General features: G+C 51.7%; 6 protein-coding genes and 2 non-coding genes across 8 annotated transcripts; 5 read left to right on the top strand and 3 right to left on the bottom strand.

Moving 5' to 3' along the window:
* Positions 1-837: 837 nt before the first annotated feature.
* CC1G_07929 (hypothetical protein) lies at positions 838-2,889 on the top strand. Its single transcript, XM_001839162.2, has 3 exons — positions 838-1,212; positions 1,293-1,533; positions 1,616-2,889. The coding sequence occupies exons 1-3, from the start codon at positions 975-977 to the stop codon at positions 2,418-2,420; spliced, it is 1,284 nt and encodes a 427-aa protein (XP_001839214.2). The 5' UTR covers positions 838-974; the 3' UTR covers positions 2,421-2,889.
* An 868-nt stretch (positions 2,890-3,757) lies between these two features.
* CC1G_07928 (hypothetical protein) lies at positions 3,758-4,678 on the bottom strand (the record flags this gene model as incomplete). The annotated part of the gene is made up of 1 exon (XM_001839161.2): positions 3,758-4,678. The coding sequence occupies exon 1, from the start codon at positions 4,631-4,633 to the stop codon at positions 3,758-3,760; it is 876 nt and encodes a 291-aa protein (XP_001839213.1). The 5' UTR covers positions 4,634-4,678.
* A 774-nt stretch (positions 4,679-5,452) lies between these two features.
* On the bottom strand, positions 5,453-6,253 carry CC1G_07927 (hypothetical protein; the record flags this gene model as incomplete). The annotated part of the gene is made up of 1 exon (XM_001839160.1): positions 5,453-6,253. One exon carries the CDS (start codon positions 6,251-6,253, stop codon positions 5,453-5,455), a length of 801 nt encoding a protein of 266 aa, XP_001839212.1.
* A 1,400-nt stretch (positions 6,254-7,653) lies between these two features.
* Positions 7,654-8,379, top strand: CC1G_07925 (hypothetical protein; the record flags this gene model as incomplete). Its single annotated transcript, XM_001839158.2, has 3 exons — positions 7,654-8,001; positions 8,061-8,174; positions 8,239-8,379. The coding sequence occupies 3 exons, from the start codon at positions 7,654-7,656 to the stop codon at positions 8,377-8,379; spliced, it is 603 nt and encodes a 200-aa protein (XP_001839210.2).
* Positions 8,380-8,902: 523 nt separating this feature from the next.
* On the bottom strand, positions 8,903-9,729 carry CC1G_07924 (hypothetical protein; the record flags this gene model as incomplete). Its single annotated transcript, XM_001839157.2, has 2 exons — positions 8,903-9,085; positions 9,157-9,729. The coding sequence occupies 2 exons, from the start codon at positions 9,727-9,729 to the stop codon at positions 8,903-8,905; spliced, it is 756 nt and encodes a 251-aa protein (XP_001839209.2).
* A 2,555-nt stretch (positions 9,730-12,284) lies between these two features.
* On the top strand, positions 12,285-12,369 carry CC1G_20130. Its single transcript has one exon. It is a non-coding gene; the product is annotated as a tRNA-Gln (tRNA).
* Positions 12,370-12,522: 153 nt separating this feature from the next.
* On the top strand, positions 12,523-12,607 carry CC1G_20129. Its single transcript has one exon. It is a non-coding gene; the product is annotated as a tRNA-Gln (tRNA).
* Positions 12,608-12,971: 364 nt separating this feature from the next.
* Positions 12,972-15,593, top strand: CC1G_07923 (hypothetical protein; the record flags this gene model as incomplete). The annotated part of the gene is made up of 1 exon (XM_001839156.2): positions 12,972-15,593. One exon carries the CDS (start codon positions 12,972-12,974, stop codon positions 15,591-15,593), a length of 2,622 nt encoding a protein of 873 aa, XP_001839208.2.
* Between the last annotated feature and the right edge of the window lie 4,876 nt (positions 15,594-20,469).

Genomic DNA, 20,469 nt, shown 5'->3' with positions numbered 1-20,469 from the left:
TCCTAAACCAATAGATCGGTTGGACACCTGGTGCGATAAGATTCTGGAATAGAATTTTGGAATGACATGATCTGCTAGAATCTGTTGTTGTCGTCATAGAAGCCTTGAACTAACATTGAACATTGGGCGCTTGCTGAAGTAGTCTTCTGTCAAAAAGACAGGCATGATTATTATCGCGTGTGTGATAACGCTGACAGTGATGAGCGCTCGTCATGGAATTCATTTGTCGTTTCATCACCTCATGTCGCCTACTAAAAACACGGAGGCGAGAGCGCTGAAAGCATTCAATCCTCAATATCAGAATCTCGGTGTAACAGCGAGGGTTGGCATAGACACACCTCCGAGAATGAAAGAAGCAGAGCATTTGCTTTCAGTTGCAGACGATAAATCTCATAGAAGGCAGAAACGCAAGCACAGAATGAATATTGACCGTCGACATCGTGGTGGTGGTACGAAGGAAAGCCGCCCATGGCTGTGAGCTTGGCGGTGTTTACCCAATGCGGATGCCAAGATGTTCCAGGTCGAGATATGGGATGTTGCGGTTTACCTGTGGCGTCGAGCACGATGCCTGGTTTATCGCGTCATTCGAGTTATCTATCCTCATTCCTGTGGTTTCGATTACCTTCAAGCTCTGAAGGAGTCCTTTGGACGAGGCATGACGAAGGAGGCGGAAAGGAGACAGGGGCGGGGATGGCGGGGGCTCGGGGCGCGGTTTGCAGCGGACGGCCCTGGGCGGCTTGATTTGACCCAACGGGGAAAACAAGGGCCGAAGTCCCGTGACCGATGACACTCTGGACAAGCTCTTGTGCGGTTTATTTGTAGCCAACTTTGCTTCACATCCTCTCCTTTGCCCCTGCCCGTTCCCTAAATGCTCCTCTAAATCCGTCTATGCAAATCATCCCCCGCCGCTGCATCTGACGCCCCCAGAAATCCGATAAATTGAAACGACGCCCCCCCTTGAAGACCCCCCTGTGATGACACTTATTCCCACCGGATTTCTGCGTAGGAGAAGACGATGTCTGTGCGCCCTCCTCTTGTTTGCGGGTTTGGCCCAGGCGCAGACGCAGCGACGAGTCGACGACGATGATCCTGATATCGTGTACACCCCCGAAGCCAGCTGGTTCAGAAACGAGGACCCGAACCCGATGGACGCTGGGGGACATCATATGGTCACAACAGACACGGCTGCATCGGCGACATTCCGCTTCACAGGTGCGTCGCGACGTCAAAGGCTACCTTCTGGGGTGGCGGTTCGAGGGGATGCTAATCGGGAGCGGCTGTTTGTGTTATAGGAACTGGGATACACTATATGGCGCCGCTGTGGGCTGATACGATTAGCACGCAGGTCAGGCTAGATGGCGGTGTTCCTGAGGTTCTTTCGTTGCAGGATACCAGGGTCCCGCCCGAGACGGACGGAGCGACCACAGTCGAGTCAAGTGTCCTGTGGTCTGTAACGGGGCTCGAGAACATCGAGCACGTCCTGGTGATAGATGTCCCACCAGGAGGCTCATACGCCGTCGTCGACATGCTCATGTACGTCAACCCTTTCACATCACCCCCCAAAACCTTAATCTCATCATTTCAAACTACGATCCCTACCCTCAAATAATTACAGTGTCGACGAGGAAGACGACCCCAATGACCCAATCACCGACGACCCCGACACCGACACCGAGGTACGACCAACATCAACATCAACCGAAACAACAACAACCCGCACCCGTCTCGCCTCGGGCGAAGAGGCGACCTCCCCCAAGGCCAGCCCGACCCCCGCGACCCGCACCGGCCTCTCGATCGCCATCGGCATAGTCTGCTCCGTCGCGGGCCTCCTCCTCCTCGCCCTCCTCGCCTACTTCCTCCGGCGCCGGCGCCAGCGTCGCAAAGAACGCGAAATCTGGGCGCAGAACTACCAAGCCGCCGCACAGCAGCAGCAGCCGATGATGGACGAGGTCGACGATAGCATCAACGCGCCCCCGAAGCGCCGGTACCGGTCTGTGCCCTCTCGAAACAGTATGCGCGCGAGTGGGTATCTGGAGGAGGGGTTACCCCCAGTCGGCGGTGCAGGGGCGGGTGTGGGAAGCGTGTTTGGCGCGGCGGCTGGAGTGACGAGTGATAATATGTCACTGCAGAGTAATATGACCACGCCGAGCGCCTCGGCAAAGCAGACGTCTAAACTTCGGCAGGTGGTTGCTACTGACGATTCTACGAGTCAGGAGAGGTCTGGGTTGGTGGATTTGTCTGTGTCGAGTTCGAGTGCTGCTGCTGCCGCCGCCGCCGCCTCTTCGTCCGGGAATAAGAAGTTCTCGGTTGGGGGTGGTGGGAGTGGGAGTGGGGAAGGAAGCAGTAGCAGTAGTCGAGGGAATGGGAGTGGGAATGGGAACCATGGATTCTCGAATTCGATGTACCCTCGGACACGGTGATTTCGAATATCTCTTTTTCTTGATTTTTTGGAAAAGATGGTACTAGTATCTTTTAAGTCTATTTCTCTCTACCTTTATTTCCTTTCTTTCTCTTCCTTGATTCACTGATTCACTTTGGACGCTTTTTTCTTCCACATTTGTTTGTTCTGCCATACATACTTACATACTCGTACATATCTCACCATCGCCGTCGCCGTCGTCATCACCCACACTTTCCCATATCTTTTCTCATCGTACGCTTCTCGAACGTCATTGGTCATTAGTCACTGTTTTCTGGTCTGACTGACGCTTTTGGCTCGCTATCTCTCTCGTTTGATATCCCCACATCCCACATCCACTGTTGCCTGCCTGCCTGACACTGTTGTTACCTTCCCACATCCACTGTTACAACTTACTTGCCTCCCTGCCACTGTTACGTCGGTTTACCTTCCCATCGTTATCTATATCCACCTATACTTACCTATTCACTGCGCTGCTTTACCTACCATACGTATGTACACACACAACGTTGAACTCTATTTGCATACCAGGTTTTTCTGTCAATTTCATGCTTGGTTTACTCGGGCGATGACTGGGGTCGTTTAATAACTTGGGTTTATCGTTTGATAACTTGCCTGGTTTCTCGTTTGATAACTGGGTTCCAACGTCAAGTTTCGTGTTCGGTTCTCATTCAAAAAATCAAAGGAAGTTCTCATTTTACCCTTGCGCGTTCTTCGGAGGACGTTGACGGGGTTCCATACCATACCGCCTTTCTGTCCTTAGTTTTAGAGTGACAAGTATTGCACAAGTACATTGTAGCTATCCAATGTACCAATAGCTACCATGTACTGCAGGTGGAACGGAATGGAAGTTGCGTACTGGAGGTACCTAAATACCAAAACTACAACCGGAGAAATAGTAGTACTGTACCAATCCTGCCCCGTGCAGAGGGCAGCGGTATCTGAATCGATATCGAGTGGAGACGTCATTTTCTGGGAGGTGTGAGGTCATGGCCCCGGGGTTTCGAATTCGTAGCTACGTAGGGGCATCCATGCTTTTTACTATATCGGCCGTAAGTTCGTACCGTCGGTAATAAGCTAATTCAGATGACGTCTACTTGAATTACAGTATCGTGATTTATGTAAATTAACGAGGAGGGTGGGACGAGGATGGGGCGAGGACGAAGGCTTTGGTCAGCACCCTGACGGCGCGTGAGCTCGAGTCCGAATCGGGATATGTATTGCAAAGGAACTAAGCGCCCGTGGGGGTGGGTCTGAACGTCTAACACCCAAGGTCTCCAAGGTATCCCGGGCCAGTTTGACATAAAGCACTTAGATTGAATACTAATATAAGCATGATTACTGGACAGTTTGGTAAGGCGCCAACTTGTCCAAAAAGGCACCCCACTTCCCTTCGTTCCACTTGGAAACACCCTTCCACTCTGCACTCTCCTCCCCATACGCGATCCTAACAAAAATCAGCATCCCGCCGAGGACAAAATCCTCGAATGTAGGTTTATCACCACCCCTGCACCAGCCTACAAGCCTTTCCTCTCCCTCTCCCTTTCCATTTCCAGGTGATTGTACTCGCGCGTCGAGTCCCTTGAAAAGGTTGACCTCCAGCTGTTTCCAAGCTCCGATAGCCTGCTCTTCGGAAATTTTGAGTTCGTCGAGGGAGGAAAGTCCTGGCCCGGAGTAGAAGGGTGCGAGGTCTTTGAGGCGTGCGGAGGAGAAGAAGGGTCGGCTCGCTGGTTCGATATGTTTGTATGCTTGTTTGAAGAGGAGAGGGAAGACGGGGAGGAAGAGTGACATTGTGAGGTTTGTAAACTCTTCTGCTTTATTCAGTATGGCTTCGTCGACGCCGACGTCGACGTCAACACCTTCATCTCGGACACCTTCACCTTCATCGACATTGGCCTTGGAAGCACCAAAGACCCGAGGGGTATCAGGGTACTGCTCGTCCAGGTATTTCGCAATCTGGAGCGAGTCAGCGATCGCCTTTCCCGTAGTGCTATCGTAAATGACAGGGAGGGAATAGTAAAATTCCTCTCCGTCGAGGCGCTTGCAAACGGCCGACAACCCGTGCTTGGTGTAGACGGAGGCGATGTCGTGGTACGCCACCCACTCGGTTTTGTAGGGGAGGCGTTTGTAGTTTAGGACGAAACGGGCTTTCCAGGTGTTGGGAGAGCTGGCTTTGATGGGGAGGGTGCAGGGGGAGTCGTAGAGGGTTATCATTGTGTGCGGGTGTGTCACGGAGATGTGGGATTGGAGTGGTTCGAGCTGTGAATGTTGGATAGTTTTACGTTGAGCTCTGTATGGTCTCTTTATAGTAAATTATACGGGGTTCAAATGTGTGTTCCTCGGATTCTGTGATATGCCGTTCAAGACGTTTCTAAGTTCTAGAAAGCTATTTGAGAACCCCCGTTGCACCCGATTCGCATTATTCCCTGAGCCGGAAGCCTGAAATAGGTGTCCTGACTAAGGCGCCTCTTTGCGCAGCACAACACTCTGGGTGTTTAGGGTCAGACGACTTGTCTCGTGAGTGCCGCAGCACGTCAAAGACGTGCGGAAGCTGGCCGTGCCGGAGGAATTCGCAAGCGGTTGGACCTTGAAGCTTGAAGCTTGAAGACTTCGGAGCCAGTTTCATTCGACATAGTAGGTTGTTCCAAGAACTGCGGCGCAGTGATTGAGTGATGTTTCTGACCGGCTTTTCTGTTGCAACTCATTTGAAGTCGGCCTCTACTCTTCCGATCCGAGTCATGAATCCCGATGCAGACAGTACTGAATCGAAATGAAGTATGTATCCGAGAAACTGGATACCCAGCCCGCATGCAGACGCTCAGGTTCATGCACGCGTCCGGATCACTCAGGCTGAATATGTCCTCCACGGTGTTGACTATGACTAGGGGTCGTGTCAGGCCGACGAAGCTGGGCGAGAGAGTAGGGGGAGTTTAGAGGGAGGAAGCCGGTGTATTCGAGGCGACTAATAATATTAGTGCTCACAAGACGCTCGATCATACATACAACTTGGTGGACGACAATTTCTCTCTCAACCTAATGAACAGCCTGATACGCGCTCAACTTATCCAAAAACGCACCCCACTTCCCCTCATTCCACCCAACGATCCTCTTCCACCCCTCACTCTCCTCTCCGTAAATACTCTTCAAATAAATCAAGAAACCACCCAACACGAAATCCACGAACGTCGGGCTTTCACCACCCAAGTACCAGCCCACTTCTTTTCCCCTCCCCGGAACCCTCGCATCAAGCCCAGCAAACGTCTTCTCAGCCGCCTCCCACCCCTTATCCTCATCCTCTTTCTTCAGGGGGAGTAGGTCGAGGAGGGACTTCGGGTTCCCAAACCACGCACCAAAATCCTTCGTCCGCGCTTCCGCAAAGAAGGGTTTACTCTCCTCCTCGACGTGTTGGTACGATTGTTGGAAGACTGGGAGGACCAAAGGCCCGAGGGCGCCGTACATCACGCCCATGAACGTGTCCACTTGCTGCTTTGCGTCTACCCCGTCCTCGCCCGTCTCTGGCACCACTTTGGGTGTATCAGGATAGGTTTCGTCGAGGTACTTTGCGATCTCGAGAGAGTCGGCTATGGCCTTTCCTGTGGAGTCGTCGAAAATCACGGGGATGGTGTAGTAAGGTTCTTCTTTTCCAGTCGAGGGGTCTGTACGACTGCAGACGGGTTGTAGGTTGTGTTTGTGGTAGACGGAGGCGATGTCATGGTAGGGTGTCCATTCGGTTTTGTAGGGAAGGTTTTTGTAGTTGAGAACGAAGCGCGCTTTCCAGGTTGTGGGGTTGGCGGCTTGGAGGTGTGTGAGGCGGGAGTCGTAGAGGGTGATCATTCTTGTCGGCTTGGTTGATTAGACTAGGAGTTGATAGACGATGAAGGATTGGGGATGAGGAGCAGTCTCTGGGTTAAATAATGCTTTTATAGCTCTTGAATTACAAAGCCCAGGCTTACACATCTACAGCGTTTAACAGCATCTATGCCATAAATATCGTGTTGTTTGCCTTGAGGGGCTTCACGGGGCGGAGAAACCATCGCCCTTGAAACACGAAGCTGTCTCCGCCGATGATCACATTCACCTTTGCGAGCACTATTTCACCCTTGCGAGTGGTAGGCGGCGCAACGTGTTTACCAAAATCACCACTAAATGACACACAACCGCGTTACCAGATGCGTAGATAGAAGCATGTTAACGTTCGAGCGCCAGCGCTCTTCAACTGAGATGATGGATCGCGCCACAGCTTATTCAAGCTATACGAGCCCCAGCTTGCAATTGGATTCATAATCATGGACAGCGACATAGACCATGGGTCCATTGCACAATGGGGGCTCTATGGACTAACGTTATCTGCCGAAGACGCTCACGGAGCGCTGAGGCTTGAAGGGGACGATGAGGTAGATCAGACCGATAGGGGCTCGGATCACCAATTTCGAGCGGCGCCATTCTTCATTTGGCCAGCGGGCGTCTCCGTGTCACTCGGGGTTCGACTTTGCACCTTTTCCTCTCTGTCGTTGCGTCGATTCTTGAATTTATCCGATAATTCAGGCTTCATTGACTCCTTGCTTGACTGTACTAGCTTTACTCTGGACTTTGAATCACTCGATCTTGCGCGATGTCGTCCTGCTCTCCGATTTCAACGAACTTGCTTACTGGTCTCCTCGTGGCTTGTCCTCTGGCGTGCAATCTGCGCCCTTGCTTTTCGGTGGTGATGTCGGCGTTCGAAATGGCAGAAAACGCTTCTGGTGGCTATATCTCCCTAGGTCTAACTCTCAAAGGGGGGCAGTGGCTTGGCGACGGCTTCACAGGCGACACATGGCCTGCTTGCTTTGCTTACTCGTGGACAACTCGATCGGACGGCCCACAACGTGTTCACCTTCAAAGGGGGTCAACGAGAGACTCAAAGGGGATTATCTCATATCGGTTCTTAGCTAATCAGAATCGACAAAGGTTCACAAAGGTTCTCCGGATCGCTAAGGTTCTTTGGTGCTGGAGGCTCTATGGCTACACACTCCTGCTCTGTGTCCTCCCCCTTTGAAGGGGTGCAAGCTCAATGGGCCCTCCAAAGAATCTAAAGTACACTACGTCCTTCACTACGGTGCTCAAAGATGGTGAAAGAATTGAAAGAATTCGACTTTGGTTTTAAGCTCTGCGAGATGAAGGTATGTTCTGCATCCCAACGCAACTCCCAAATCCCAAGCTCGAAACCACCTCCCTCTTTCTGAGCACGCGACATAATGGCCCACGTTAACCCTCTCCACATTCCAGTCACCTCCGCCCAATACTCCTCGTACAGCTCGCTCTCCGGAGCGCTCATCACCGCGTCGCACAAGTTCGAGTCTCCCTTCCGGCGGTGGCTCCCTCAGAAGCCCTACGTGCCTCCCTCGAAGTGGAGGCAGGCGACTGCCACAGATTACCGCCACCTCCCCGCTATCTCGTTCGACTACATTGGATTCTCGAAGCAGGGTGTACCGATGCGCGAGCTTTCGGCGCGGAGTATCTCTGCGCTTGGCCAGATGCTGGCGGGCGCTAATGAGCCTGTGTTTGCGAGTACCGGCTTGAAGTCTGTGACTCTACGGATTATGGTATGTTTCTCCCGCCCACCTCTTTTTCGAATGGTATTCTGATATGAAGTCGTTTTTAGTGGCCTGGATACACCCACCTCGACTTTTACCGAGTCATCAACGTGGTTACGGGGAGTGGACACATCACTCGAGCCCAACTTGCCGCTCTGATCGCCCAGAACTTTGCGCGTTTCGTTGAGGCACGTCTTCTCCCATTTTCTACTTCGTATGACTGTGTCTGACATAGTGCTGTTGTAGCATGCCCGCAATGAGCGCCCGGACGCGGTGGAATACGCTATCAGCCCTGCTGGTATTCAATTCGAGCACCTGGTTCTTGTTGGGTTCCATAATACGTTTGAAGATGTTTGGCAGGCTGATGTTGCTATTGACCGTCGATGATGCACATGCTGTAGAGCCTGGAGTCTTCTTGGTCTTTTCGTTGCTTTCGTTGCTTTCGCCTGTTGTCCTCTGTTATCTCTTACTCTTGTAGTGTAAATTTGTGTTAATTTTACAGTATCGATGCTTGTATAAATGTTCTTTCTTTTGGGATTGTTGACTTTCGTCGGGATTGCTTTGGGAGTTTACATGAAGCGCTTGTGTGATAAGCCATATTGGACTGATTCAGAAGCGCTAATCTAAGCGCCGGAGCTCGAGATATCGGATAATCGAAGTGCATTAAGAGGGCATATTACAGCAAGTACAGCAATTCAGATTGTCCGTCGAGTTGTCCATTAGCCATAGCTGCTATTAGGTACAAGGAGGAGAAGTACTATAGATAGAGTCCATAATCGAATCCATTTTAGTTGTCCGTTTGGAACGTACGATGACATCAAAGTCAAGCTCACGATCGACGAAAGCTGAGCCATCCACCAGCAATAAATAGTTATAAGCAACCAACCTCCTACTCAATTCCCCAACCCTCTCACATCTCCATGCATCGACTCGGGGAGGGGCATCCACTACCACTTCTACTCCTCGAATGGCCACCACTACCACTACCATGATGCATCATTGATCCTCCTAGGGGCTGCTGCGCCGCGTGCCAGAGCGTGTATGCGTCGATGACGATGACGAGCCGCTCGACTTTGGGGAGGGGGAACCGCTGCTGGAATAGTAATGGGAGTGGGCATGGGTATGGGCATGGGAGGAGCTGGGGTGGTAGTATGCTGAGCCTACCGACGGACAATGCGAGCCCACAGAAGGGTAATGTGGGCTCTGCGCTCCTGCATACGCAGGATGACGTTGCTGTTGCTGCTGCTGATACTGGTTCTGGTGGTTATAGTGAAATTCGGGATACCGACCCATCGCCACCGTAGCGTCGTGCGGAGGGGCGGGCGGAGGGGTGGGGAGCCCTTCCCCGTTGGGAGGTGCGAAGCCTGGTGGGTAGGAGGAGATTTTGTCGAAGAGGGTGTACGGGTCTAGTACCGCTGATTCTGATTCTGATTCGGGATCGGAATTGGGACTGGGACTGGCACTGGGCGTCTGATCGTGATAACGGCGGGAAGCGCTCGCGAGGGGTTGGGAGGGTGGGAACCCTTGTCCTTGGCCTTGTCCTTCAAGCCACTGTCCGGAAGGGGGAGAGGGACGAGAGGGGTGGTGGTGGTACCGCGAATTAGGATTAGGATGGGGAGTGGGGTAGCGTCCGGTAGCCTGGGCTTGCATCGTCTGCTGGATGTACATCCGCCTCGTCTCGTCCGACTCGGCTCTCCACTGTTCAGCGACCTGTTTCGAAATCTGGAATTGGTCCATTTTTTCTTTTTTCCTTTGTAAGGGCTTCGGAGTCGATCGTAAAGATTCAACGAGGGGGTGTGTTAAACGGAAGAATGTGGAAGCTTTGGGATGTGAGATAGGAAATGCGAGATGCGAGATGCGGGATGGAATGTGGCAAAGCTTGGCTGTTCGATCGAGGAAAGTGAGAAACCTCGACACCGGATTGCCCATTCCTCCAACAAATCCCACTCGTATTTAAATCCTTTCATCGGACGGCAGTATTTACCGTCCCAAGGCTACTCTATTGACTCGATCTGGTTCTAGCTCGCGACCTACAAGAGACGAGTGGCACTGCACTGCAACTCTCAAGATTCGAAATTCGCTGCTTTGGGATATTAGTACTAGTGGGTGCACAATCAATCGTCCGTCGTCCTTATTTGGAGTTTTTGAAATTCGGGCGTAGGCGAGGAGTATAACGGTTTCTAAATAAAGTATTGTCCCCTCGTTTTGGGTTTTGATAGGTGGCAGTGGTGTTAGGAAGGAACTCTTGGAAAGACCTATGGAAGAATAGACTAATCAGGATGATGATGGACGTATATTCATGATGCGGTGTATTGGTGCACTATGACTACCGATGATTGAAAGTTTGGATCCTATCCTCCGAACATCGTCTTCGAAGTTCGAATAGGCTGTTTGAAAGGGGATTCTCTTTTTCTTACTATTTGTTGTTTTCTCAAAGAGGTGAAAGCGAATTTTGAGTCCGGGCGCAGGTGATTTCGACGCTTCGTTCACCGACGTACCGACACTGAGAATGGGAAATGTTCGCTCGGCGTTGGTGTTGCACCGCGCGAATTGAGTAAATCGAGGCAAAACGCGACGACCCTCTTCGCCCAAGAAATCGAGGCGATGTAGGAAGCTATCTCTCTCTCGAATTCCACACTCGCTTCCTCCATTCCCATGACAAGACAAAAAGCTAAGGCGCGTGGTATGCAAAAGCTGTAAAGAAACTCAATGCGATGAAGGTCTAACCCGAATTCGTGATGCGCAGCAGCAACGACTTGTGGGAGAGCCTCAGCCAGGCGCGTCCCACTGAGTACTTTGCGCCACACTTTGTCCTGTCAGCCGCCAAAGTCCGATGAGCGCCCAACGTCCGCGTCCCATCAAAGGGCAGAGCACCGCTTAATATGCATCCGTTTTGGGCAGATGCACTGGTGTATTGTACGCAGCCATGTTCTAGAAAGAAATATGGAAGATGGGGGGCCGGGGCTCTCAACAGCAACGGGTGTAAATTGTTGGCGTTGGCGTTCTCTTGCCAGACGGTACCGCATAGTGCAAGTGTTTCATGAGGTTGTGACTTACCGGGACCCCCGAGGTGTGGTGGGTGTCACTACAACGTCGTATGGTATGGGTATAGAATGAACGGAAAGAGAACAAGGGAGGTACTGGTTTTGGGCAAACAAAGTCTAGGGTGGGCGGTAGTGAGTTCTGTATGCGCCTAGTAGGTAGCGATGTGGATAGATCAGCGCGGTTATGTGGATAGTAGATAAATCAACGCACTTATCAACCCTTCGAGAGCAAATCAACGTACATATCAACGAGCCTAGCAAATCATCGTCGGCGTAGCGACGAGAGTAAACCTTAGGGACTATGGATATATCAGGATCATTGGATATCGATGAAGATGGGAGTTGGATGGAAGGAAGGGGTAATGATTAACGGTTTTTCGACTTGGTTTCAGGCGGCCGGTTTCTGAACAAAGGCTGATGATGCACGTTGGACTGATTGAGCGGGTAAGTGAGCAAGTGCCAGGTGAGGTTCTGCTACTCGTGGCAATTGATTCGGGGGTCCCCTCATATTCGGAGATTGACGACGACCATCTCCTGGATGATGGAACTTGTTCGTACATAAGACTGATAGTTCTTCCACCTGTATGAGTATTCCTCCTGTAAAGGTCATCTTCAATGGTTCATCCGTCTATGCGCGTCACCCGTGCAGACTACTGCGGAAGATCTGCGCAGTGCGAATGAGTCGAGGCAAGAGTCAAGTCGGAGTACAGCCGTTACCAGTACATCAGCGATTGTCACTACATCAGCCCTCGACCGTCAGATCTAGACTGAGCAACAAAAGGAACTTTAATTCGAGGATCATCAATCGGAATCAGAATACGATTCAGAGTGAGGTTGTGACGATCATCGTGACAGAAAATCCGTACCATCTGAGTTCTTGAATCTTCCCTAGGCTGCGCATTGCGCGAGAGTAGCGGTACACCGAATACACCAGCGCCACTCACAGCTAGTGTCCAGCGCGAGTCTTCGTTCGGAATGGAAGAGCAGTTAGTGAGTGAGTAGAGGTGAGTCACAGAACGTTGAGAGAAGTCGAGTTCCAGTGCCTGAGAGGAAAACAGGGAGCTTGTTTGAAAGAAGCACATAGCACGTTAGCCTCGATAGCCATTAGCTCAATGTGACTATGGCTGCCTGGGTTTGACTAAAGGGACATAAAGAAAAAGTCAGTCCGATCATGAATCTCGCGTCAGATTCAAGGGATAACTAAGTGGCAACGTGAATGTAGTGCAACGTTCCAGCAAATCTCCCATGGGCGCTATAGTGTAGTGGTTATCACTCGGGATTTTGACTGTGGTCTGGAATTCCCGAAACCCAGGTTCGAACCCTGGTAGCGCCTTCGTAGGTAACCCTATACATAACTTTCTTTTTTCCCAGCACATAGTGCAGCTCCTAAAATCTGGATCACTGTCTTTTTATTGCGGAAGGCCGTTCCCCGGTAGAATGGAAGCACGGCGGCATCTGGCAGCCAGGCCGAGACTCAATGGACAGTGGTGCTATAGTGTAGTGGTTATCACTCGGGATTTTGACTATGAACTCAAATTCCCGAAACCCAGGTTCGAACCCTGGTAGCACCTTCAAAGTGGAGTTGTTTCTTTTTTGGCACCGCCCCTGATGTGCACTGCCACGCGATGACATAAGCAGGGGATAGACTTGCATGAGGGGGAGGCATGTTCAGGGTTTGGTTCCGTTCCTCCACCAACCATTTTCGTTTTCCATTATCCTCGATCGTCTGGGCGACTATACTTATCATCTGCGGTATCTAACACATTCTATTCAGTTTTGTTTCATCACTAACACGTTTATATTACGTCTAGACTTACGACTTGACCAGCTGCAACGGGCAGCTGACTGTCTATTCATTTCAATCCTATGCAAAACGACGCAGGCTTTGTACTCAGACGACGGAGAAGGTCTTCAGCATCGTCCAGCTCGTCGAGCATGACTTCGCAGCCCGCTATCACCGACGCTGACGACTCGATTGTCCTCTCCGACCTCGTGCGCACCGGCGAGGCTTCCAGACTGCGACGCCGGGGTGCTCTACGACTAGACCGGAACTCTATCCACCACAACCCGCCAGTCCTTCCCCGGAACTTTGGCCGACCGCCTTTGTTTTTGGAGGACTCGGATTCGGACGAGGAAAATAGGCCGTATAGCTTTGCGTATGGCCAGAGCGACATGCTTGACCGGCACCACCGTGCGTTTACGTCGCATCAGCACCAGTATCCTTCTTATTCGCGGTGGGTCGAGGAACTGGACGTTGATGATGAGAATCCGACGTATATTCTCGTGTGTGGAGCTGAAGTCGATGTGGACTCCACTTATCCATCCTCCTCGACGCCGTTCAAACCCTCGTTGCTCCCCGTTACCCCGCCCAAACCAGGATCCAGTTCGAGGAATGGTGGATCAAAGAAATCAAACAACGGTTGCGGGGCGTATGTACATTTCGCAGCGACCTGTGCCCCGTCGGCACAGCATGCGACGAGGACGTACACCGCACGGTCGCCGGCGACGGACGTGGTCGTACCTCTTGCGAGTGAGTACTTCCATCCGTATGTCGGGGTGCGCTTCGAGACGAGTGCGTGTGGGTGTGTGAAGGAGGGGATTGGGTGTGTGGTTTGTGGGAATCCGTTGGGGACTAGGTGGAGGTTTTGTGAGCGGATGGCGGAGGGGAGGAGGAAGGGGTTGGCGAGGCGGTGGAGACAGCGGCAGCAGCAGAGGGGCTTGGTGGGTCCGGATGGTCCGCCGTACTGGGGTGGAGCACCGTCCACTTCGTCGTCGTCGTCGCGGACCCGGAGTTCGTATCAGCAACAGTCGTCCGATTTGAACGCACAGCCGTGTCCTATAACCGATCCATCATCATCATCATCATCCGCCTCTGCAAGTTCATCATCTTCCTCCCCCTCCTCGACAACGCAGTTCTACCAACCTCCACCCGAACCCCCGTTGGAACTATACACCTTTTTCTCAAATGCAGTAACGGCATTCGTGGATCCTACGGCTCAGTTGTATCCTAAACCGCGGGTTGAGACGGAGATGAATTTACCTGTTGTCCCTACGGAGCCGAATTCGCCTGTCGTCGTCCCTACCGAGCCTAATTCCCCACTCTCGTCGCCGACGTTTGCGCCGTCTTCGCCCCGCACTCGACGGCCGTGGCGTGCTTCTGTTTCGAGTGGGAGCAGTGACGATGATGATCATGATCAGAGGGTGAATTTCGATGAGGTTTTGGGGTTGGGAATTACTAGGGGTTTGAGGGGAGGACGGGAGGTGAATATTGAGGATGGGAGTGCGTCAAGTACCATTGGGTCTTCGACTGCGAATACGAGTGCAAGTGCGGGGGCGAGGGAAGTGGTGACGAGGACGGATTTTGACCGGGAATGGCAGCAAAGGTTGAGCCATGTTATGATTGCACCGCCGTTGTTTGATCGGCAGTTTACGTCGTCGCCTGAGCCGTTCTTACCTCTTCCTCGTCGTCCTTTGGAAGATGTGGACTTGAATGCGGGGCAGGAGGATGGGAACTTGGATGCGGATAGGAATGTGGTGATGGGGACGTTGAGGGTGGGTGGGGCTCGGAGGCCTGCTGGGTCGGTGGATGACAGAGCTACTGGAACAGCAGACGACGATAGGCCTACTCTAGCGATGGACGTCGGGCGTACTGCGACAACAGACGACAGACCTACTCTAACGACGGACGATAGACCTACCGGGCCAACAACCGACAGACCTACTCAGACAACAAACGACAGACCTACCGGACCAACGGACGAACCACTACCTACCGGAACGACGACGACGCGCTCCATCGAGATGACGCACCCGCAGCCTCAGCCAATGTCATTCTACCAGCAGCAGGTGCTGGGTGCTTGGGAGCGCGAGAGGCAGCGGTTGAGGAGGCAGCAGCAACAGCACGGGTGGTGGGGGTTCGGGTTGGGCGGTGGTTGGAATGGTGGGGGTAGTGGTATTGGTGGGAGCCGCGATACCTGGAGGGCGAATCACCCGCGGGAGGTTGGGGGTTCTACCTCCACTGACAACGCTACCGAGAACGGTAACTATAACGATGCGGATGCGATTTCCAATTTGGATGCGGTCAGTACGACGAGTACGCATGGTACTGCGACGACTTCGGCTACCGCGACGACGACGGCGCCAGAGACGATTCAGCTTTCGAGGACGGTTGTTGTGCTTCCTTCGCCTTTGCCTCTGCCTTTATCTCAATCTCAGCAGTCCCAGTCGCAATCTCCGTATCAATCCCAACGTCAATCTCAATCTCAACCTCAATCTCATGCACAGTCTCACACCCAGCCCCTTCGACGCCAGCAACCCATAACAGCCCCCTGGAGAGTCGGAACTGGGAGTTCTGAAGCTGGGTGGTTGGGGTTCGATTTGGGTGGTAGTCCAAGTTCAAGTTCGTATGATGGACAGGAGGAACAGGTGCTGTTGGGGTGGGGTTTGAGGAGTCCTACGCCTCCGCCTCCTCCGCCCGCTTTGACGACTCAAACGGTGGCTGGTGGTGTGGCGGGGAGTGGGGGTGTTGCTGTTGCTGGGTTGTTCTTTGATCGGTAGGCGAATGAGGAGGGTGGAGAGGGGGATGCTGGCTCGGGTTGGGTTGGTGAGATGTCCCTTAGACTGTGTTCCCCCCCCCCTTTTTTTTTTTGTTTTTCTGTCGTTCTTTTCGTTTGAAAATCGTGTTTTTCGGGTTTTATGGTGACTTCTTTTTTCCGACCTTTTTTGTTTCGTTCGTTCAGATTTGTATGTGCCCTTTTTCTCAGTTTGTTTCTTTTCTTTCTTTCTTTGGTTATGGAAACATTTGTATTATTACTATCATCTTCATGTTTCATGTTCTATGTTCGTGTTCGTGGTTCATTCACGTTTGTTCGCCTCCCCTTTCTCATCTTCATCCTAATTTCTTTCCCCTCATCTCTTCCATCGGCATCTACGAGCCTCTGTCCTCGTTCCGTATTCTATTCTACTATAGCACAGTGCACTTCTTCTAATCGCCTTCCATCCTTTTTTATGCATATACGTAGTTTTCTTTTTCTTTTCTTCGTCATCTTCAGCATCTCTTTCTTTACCACGGCTTACGAACTGTTTCTTTGTTTACTACCATGATTTACGAACTATTTCTTTTTCTTCACAAGTACCACGATTTACGACCTTTTCGTTCGATGATGAATCCTTATGTTATGTCATGCCAGTATACGTAGTACGTTTTGTGTTTGTGACGAACTCTCGAACTCTACTACGAACATTTAGTTTTAATTTTGTTTTTTTAGTGCAGAGCCTGAGCCCAGATGAATGTGATTCGTTTTTATGAACACGCAGTACTCAGCAGTTGGGTTCGGGTTGGCCTGGGGTTTCTGGGGTTTTGAGCCTGCTTTGGGGAGTTGGCGTCCTTCCGCTTCCGTGGAAGGCCTGGGATTGGCATTTCCTGCTGATTCTCGAACTCTCCTACCTAGTGCTCACTTCGAAGTTCAAAAACAACTCTTGGTCGTCTCTCACAACGTTCGGTCACCCCGAAGAGGTCGAGTTCTGACCTCTGGACTTGAAAAGGTCGTCACACCGAGCGATCACACTTCCAAGTCTTCAAGCTTCAAGTCTTAACTGAGGCTTCACTGAGGCTTCGAGCTCAGGTCTGTTCTGTTGGCCTTTCGGTCTTCAAGTCTTACGAGATGGAGGCACCACTGGGCTCATCTTCACATACCTCGCAACCCAACCTTACAACCTCACGATCCTCACGAAAGCTCAGGCCGAGACAGAGCTATCAACTCAGAAGCCCTTAGAGTTCAACGTTCATCGTGCAGCTCAGAGCCTCACGACCAAAGTTCTTCGAGTTTCTCGCACCATCTCGACCTCAGGGTCTCACATCATCCCAAGCTCCCTCACTCACGGTCTCTTGCAGTTTTCAGGCCACTGTTGCTCGATGCTTGAGGTTCGCAGGATAGGACCCTCGGTGGCTCCTCGCTCACTCAGAGTGTCTGTTGACAAGGCACGAAGGTCAACACACCATGGACGTACCTCACGCACTCACGATTCAGAGGACCCCGGGCCTCCGAGTCGTCACACCCACCTGCCTCCTCCGAGAGGTGTACCTCGGCGCGAAGAGAGAGCACAGATCCCTGGAAAAATCGGTCAGAAAAGATGACTGAGGTGAGAGACGTACCAGAGGTGGAAAGATAATGAGCACTCGAAGACGTAGAGAATCTCGAGGCCTTGCCGGACCCGGGAGACCAGTTCACGAACGCCTGGGAGAAGAACCCTCCAATCAGCCAACAGACCAAATCAAATAACCCGCTCACCAATCCATCAGACCACCTCTGATTTAACGTGCTTTGGTTCGACACCGGAGAAAGCTCTCCGGGTCTTAAGCCCAGGGACCCACGACAAGGGAGCACGAGGAAAGGGAGAGCATCACCCGCCGCGTAATGGCGCGTATCTCCCCCCACCTTCCCCAGGATCCCCCGCAGTCTTCGAGCCATATACCGAACCGTAACGGTGAAGGGAGATTAAGACATTGAGAACCTTGAGGTGAAGCAGGGCTGGAGGCGGAAGATCAGCGACATGAGACCAAGCTACCAATGCGTACCGTCCTCGATACTGGTGACTCGGAGGAGCAAGAGTCGAAGTTTTTAGTGTAGACCAAGCAGTGTAGTTAGCGTCGAGAGCTCAAAGCAATGCTCAAAGTAACGCTCAGTCTTGAGGCACGCAAATGTCTGACTTCACTAGATCTATCCGTATATGAGCCAGGAGAAGACGAGTAAGAGAATACTAAAGACTTACCTCACGATGCTCTCACATAATCTCACAGCTCATCTCTCAGAACCTGTAGCATAAAGTGAAGTAATTAGTGAAATCGCCATCGAGAATAGAGGAGGAAGTGACTCACCTCACACTCAAGACGCCTCATCTCAAGAAGTCTCAATCACCCATCTGAATCAAGGAGGTCAGCAAGAGCGCTACGAATGCGACGAGGACGTACCATAAATTCGCATTCAGAAAAGGTCTTGAAGCCTTGGTCTTGACCCACCATACCCTACCCATAAGGCTCTATAGTAGAACGCTGCTAGCTTGAGAATCTGTGATTCCTGTGAAAGACTTGCACTCAAGTAAAGAGAGAAATCCGTAGAAGAGGTCGGAGAAAGCAAAGCTGAATCGATCTGGACGCTGCGCTGAAGTTCTCAAATTCTCAGACCACTCGTCCGCCGATCCACGGATGGACCCGTCTGCTCTCAAGCTTAAGTCCCGCGAAGAGGTTTCGGGAAGTTGTGTCGACGAGAGCCACAGGGAGTCACAGCAAAGGAAAGAAGACAAGGTCCCTGGTCGCCAGTCGAAGAGATGAAGAGAGCCCCAGAGTACAGCCAGAGAGTTCACAAAAGATATTCGTCCACAATCCGAGAGAGAAAGCCCAGTCCGAGATGAAGATCGTCGTTCGCCTTCGTCGCCAGGAGACAAGCAGCCAAACCCAAGAGCTTCGCACCGACGAGTAACACAGGGACGGAGAAGAAGAGTCAAACTGAAGATCAGACAAAGCCCCGCAGTCGCAGCCACAGCCAGAGAGGACATGACCCAGAGAGGAGTGAGCACGAGACCCGGAGAATCCAAAGATCAGGTTATCGGTGGGGTTGTCGAAGTCGCCAGAGGGGTGGTCGGGACGAAGACACATCTCTAAATTACTTTTTTTTTATCATTTTTGCTCCGACACCCTTGGCGAGTGACTGGAGTGAGATCTGGTCTTGTTCCCGACGCACCTCGAGCTCGTTAGTGGATAAGCAGTCGGGATGAAGACACATCTCTAATTTTTATTCTTTTTTTTTTATATCATTTTTGCTCCGACACCCTTGGCGAGTGACTGGAGTGAGATCTGGTCTTCATCCCGACGCACCCCGAACTCGTCGCCAGTATTCGCAGTCGCAATAGATAGTCGATGATCGTCGTCAGCCACAATGCTCGAAGTTAAATGAGGGAGAAGAGAAGGGAGAGGAGGGGAAGGGAGGTATGCAGGGGAGGAGATGATGGACGAAGGGAAGAAAGATGCGGGACCCCAACGAACCAGCCACGCCCTTTATATATGTTTTCCAAACTGTGGCACAAAGGGCTGTCGAGTGGCAATGACGACATCCCAAAAAGGAAGAACACGAGCCAATTTGATCGCTGATGCGAATGATTGATCTCTCTCTCACAGAAGCCATTCTCCCATTGCCCAAATGGAGACAGAAAGCCCACCTGTGACCTGCCTGGCGTCAAGAAGCGCACCTCGAGGTCGACACACACTCGCCACTCGCGAAGTCCAGCGTCACTATCCAAATCGAGCTTTCAATGAGTCGTGCCGCCCATGCCGACCCTCCGCACTGCTTGGAGGACTGCAATCGTAGCACACTCGTGTATTGCTTATCGATGCTCGGAATGAGAGGGGCTGTTGAACGCTGCCCTCGAGAGCTGCGTCACTGAGAATTCGGAGTCAGCGCCTAGGTTGAAAGCGATTACATGTCTTAGAGCCAAGGACGACGATATCCGAAATTCACTCAAGGTGCTGTAAAATCTCCATTCCAAGCAAACAGGACAACCAATAAAACCTGTGTCCTCAGTACCACCCATATTTTGACTCCCTATCTGTGTGCGACAAACAGTCACTAAGCTCTCCATTCTTATGGAATCTTCCTATTTGCCACAGAGCTGAGCTGGCTTATCTTCGTATCCACGCAGTTGTTTCAGGCAAGCAACAGTGCTTTCGACTCGGCTTTACCAGCGTGCTACTATTGACTCTTCATTCCGGAAAGAAGAGGGCACCGCTTTTTGAGGGTCGAGAGCACAAAACCGAGTCACGGCAACGGTTGCTTTGTGGCGTTCCAAGTTCAGACGCGACGTGACGCGTCACTTCCATACTACTAAGCGCCCCTATCTATACCACAGGAAGGTGATTCCAAAAATTCATCTGAACAAGCTCCCCGGCAGATGGTCAGTGCTAGACGCCAAAGTCGGCGCTGAAACCGAAAGCAGACAAAAAGGGGAATGAGAGGCAGATAATAGGGCTGCATAAATTTCGACATTGTTTGGGTTGCAGATGAAGAGATAAGGGTGCAGATGGGGGATGTAGTTTGACGGGATGTATCAACTTCTATGGTAGGGATGGGTTTTCAGATTATCTCCAGTGCTTCTGGCCGGATAAATGATTGTTTATACATATCTTTGACACTCGGCGTGGATCGAACCCTCGACGCTGGACTTCGGCAAACACCGACACTGGCACGACCTCCGACTGGGTACTTGCCCACAACCGCGTTGTGTGTTTTGTCTTCATCCACTCAGCAAATTTGCTTCGAAACTCGCCCTCGCAGGAGTACGATGACGGTCCAATCCAATCTACAACATACACAATCGGCAGGTGACGTCTCATAAACGTTTCGACTCATCACGGTGAACTGAAAGGCATTTGATCCAGAAT

Source organism: Coprinopsis cinerea, assembly GCF_000182895.1.
Source record: "Coprinopsis cinerea okayama7#130 chromosome 5 map unlocalized cont3.5, whole genome shotgun sequence".
NCBI lineage: Eukaryota > Fungi > Basidiomycota > Agaricomycetes > Agaricales > Psathyrellaceae > Coprinopsis > Coprinopsis cinerea.
This window is presented reverse-complemented; position numbering and strand designations above follow the sequence as displayed.